At 42.7% G+C, this 3577-nt stretch overlaps 1 protein-coding gene across 3 annotated transcripts in view; it reads right to left on the reverse strand.

Moving 5' to 3' along the window:
* Nucleotides 1-2072: 2072 nt before the first annotated feature.
* LOC138975378 (mucin-21-like) overlaps nucleotides 2073-3577 on the reverse strand; it is an 11948-nt gene continuing 10443 nt past the window's right edge. For all 3 annotated transcript variants that reach the window (XM_070348040.1, XM_070348039.1, XM_070348041.1), the window contains exon 3: nucleotides 2073-3577. This exon is cut by the window's right edge and continues 1653 nt beyond it. In XM_070348040.1, coding sequence (XP_070204141.1) covers nucleotides 3017-3577 — 561 coding nt within the window. In that variant the 3' untranslated portion in view covers nucleotides 2073-3016.

The following is a 3577-nucleotide window of genomic DNA, read 5'->3' on the forward strand; positions in this document are numbered from 1 at the left end:
ACCAGCACACAAAATGCACACAAGCACACAAAACGCACGCACGCACAATAAGACGCACGAACACACTCGTACTCACGCACGCACACAAAATGGACGCACTCACTTTCGCACACGTATGCAGCCACAGACTCACTCGTTAAAACTCTGCAAAAACATCAAGAACACAAATAGATTCCGAACATAGTACAATATTTTCAATTGCGTCATCAAACAATACTTTCTCTGTAACTTAAAGGCACAGTCTTTCACGTGTCATCTTAGGCTCCCGTCACACAGCCCACGTCACCATCTTAGGCCCCCGTCACACAGCTCTACGTCCTTACGAATATCATGTCGATCACTCCGATCTGAACAAGTTATATGTTGTGGTGAGATATGTGCGCGTTATAAATTCTCGTATTATTATTATTATTATTATTATTAAATCGGGGCATATCACCGTCAACATTCAGCACATGGCAATTTAAAAAAAAAACTACATTACGACTGTACTGCGCACCCGGCCACGCTTGTTTTGTGCAGTTCAAAATAAGCGTAGGGAGGCCGTGCAGCTTCCCGACCTAGCAGATCCCACCCCGACCACGATTGGACACGCTCTCTGACACTTTTCCATCGTAGAAGAGGCGGCGTCTATGTGTGACTGGGGTTTTAGATCTAGCCAGGGATTTACATGGGATAAGACCATTCATTCTTCGTCTTGGTCAAATACCTCGACTGCTTCCCATGGTGAGTTGGAGGTTCTTGAGAGGATTTTACGAAATTAATTCATCCAAAAAAATGCCACTTTGCACAGAGAGCGCCGTGACTGGTGAGACCAAGAGGTGGCTGCTCCGCCTGGCGTCTGGCATTATGGGGTTAGTGCTAGGACTGGTTGGTCCGGTGTTAGAATAATGTGACTGGGTGAGACATGAAGCCTGTGCTGCGACTTCTGTCTTGTGTGTGGCGCACGTTATATGTCAAAGCAGCACCGCCCTGATATGGCCCTTCGTGGTCGGCTGGGCGTTAAGCAAACAAACAAACAAACAAACCAAGAGGTGGGATTGTCTTGTCTCATATACAAGCCTGGATTCATGCTGTTGAATTTATTAATGAAGAAACGGAAGACCAACGTGAACAAATTCGTGCAATGGCAAGGTTTGCATAGACAAAAGTTCGCGTTTGCGGGAATGACCCCCCCCAAAAAAAAACCACAAAAAAAAAAGTCGCGTAAGGCGAAAATACAACATTTAGTCAAGTAGCTGTCGAACTCACAGAATGAAACTGAACGCAATGCCATTTTTCAGCAAGACCGTATACACTCGGGCGGGGATATAGCTCAGTTGGTAGCGCGCTGGATTTGTATTCAGTTGGCCGCTGTCAGCGTGAGTTCGATCCCAGGTTCGGCGGAAATTTATTTCACAGAGTCAACTTTGTGTGCAGACTCTCTTCGGTGTCCGAACCTCCCCCCGTGTACACTACATTGGGTGTGCACGTTAAAGATCCCACGATTGACAAAAGGGTCTTTCCTGGCAAAATTGCTTAGGCACAGTTAATAATTGTCTACCTATACCCGTGTGACTTGGAATAATAGGCCGTGAAAGGTAAATATGCGCCGAAATGGCTGCAATCTACTGGCCGTATAAAATTTCATCTCACACGGCATCACTGCAGAGCGCCTAGAACTGTACCCACGGAATATGCGCGATATAAGACTCATTGATTGATTGATTGAATCGTCACTCCACCGCTCCTGGCAAAGGCAGTGAAATTGACAAGAAGAGCGGGGTAGTAGTTGCGCTAAGAAGGATAGCACGCTTTTCTGTACCTCTCTTTGTTTTAACTTTCTGAGCGTGTTTTTAATCCACACATATCATATCTATATGTTTTTGGAATCAGGAACCGACAAGGAATAAGATGAAAGTGTTTTTAAATTGATTTCGACAATTTAATTTTGATAATAATTTTTATATATTTAATTTTCAGAGCTTGTTTGTAATCCAAATATAACATATTTAAATGTTTTTGGAATCAGAAAATGATGAAAAATAAGATGAACGTAAATTTGGATCGTTTTGGATTTTTTTTTATTTTTTACAATTATTCGATTTTTAATGACCAAAGTCATTAATTAATTTTTAAGCCACCAAGCTGAAATGCAATACCGAAGTCCGGGCTTCGTCGAAGATTACTTGACCAAAATTTCAACCAATTTGGTTGAAAAATGAGAGCGTGACAGTGCCGCCTCAACTTTCACGAAAAGCCGGATATGACGTCATCAAAGACATTTATCAAAAAAATGAAAAAAACGTATGGGGATATCAATCCCAGGAACTCTCATGTAAAATTTCATAAAGATCGGTCCAGTAGTTTGGTCTGAATCGCTCTACACACACACACAGACAGACAGACAGACAGACAGACACACACACATACACCACGACCCTCGTCTCGATTCCCCCCTCTACGTTAAAATATTTAGTCAAAACTTGACTAAATATAAAAAGAGAGAGAGAGGGAAACAAGCGCGTAAAGATAGTCTTTTCGTATGTAAACGCCTGGATTCTTGCCGTTGAATTTATTAATGAAGACACGGAAGACCAAAGTGAGCACACTCTTGCAATGGCAAGGTTTGCATAGAAAAAAGTTTGCGTTTTTCTGAATGATCACATACAGCAAACAACAAAGAGATTAACGTAAGAGACTGCCCGAGGCTTTGGAAGAGATCAAGGTTCCAAAAGAAGCGTCTTCAATTTCGCCGCCTCGACTGCGGGACGCTTTGAGTAAAATTCAGGTAAGTACAGTATGTAGGATCAACAGAATACTACATGGCTTGCTGTATCGTACCAGATTTACACTCATTGTTTTTTCAAATAGTGAACAGCTCGCTTTCGCTTGCAGTTCCATATTTGAAAAAAACAACTCGTGTAAATCTGGTACGACAAAGCAAACCATGTAATATTCTCTATTTCTACAATACAGCATAACCCAATATATTTACACATAAACAAACATTTTTTTTTTAAAAGAGCGGCAATGGTCACCCAACATTTGAGAAAAACTTGTCAAAGAAAATGTTTCTCATCACTGGATCATCAGGGATCAGTCCTTGCTGGTCCATCAAAAAGACACGAGAAAGAGGATCCGAGGGTCTGTCCCGCCCGAGTTTCTTCAAATACTCCCTCCGAGCATCCGGATCCAGAGGGACAGAGTATTTAGGTCGGTTTTGTTTGAAGACTGGTTGTGGCGGAGGAAGAAAATTGTTGTTGTTGTTGTTGTTGTTGTTGTTGTTGTTGTTGTTGTTGTTGCCTGGGGTGTTGACTGTGTTGCCGCCAGAGTTTGAGTTTGTGTCGGTACCACCACTGTTCATGGAATTACCATTGCCTGTGTTCATGTTGTTGCCATTGTTGTTCATATTGTTGCCACCACTGTTCATACTGTTGCCAATGTTCGTACTTTGCGGAGTGACAGGTGAAAAAGATTGCGGGTCCCAAGTGAAATCATCGTACGCCAACTCGTAAAAATACTTCCTGCGTTCAACGGGATCTCTGGGAACCTCGTTTCCGGTCAGCGGCGGAAGTGGCGGTAGGTTGGCCGCTGT

The sequence above is a fragment of the Littorina saxatilis genome, linkage group LG9, assembly GCF_037325665.1.
Source record: "Littorina saxatilis isolate snail1 linkage group LG9, US_GU_Lsax_2.0, whole genome shotgun sequence".
Classification (NCBI taxonomy): domain Eukaryota; kingdom Metazoa; phylum Mollusca; class Gastropoda; order Littorinimorpha; family Littorinidae; genus Littorina; species Littorina saxatilis.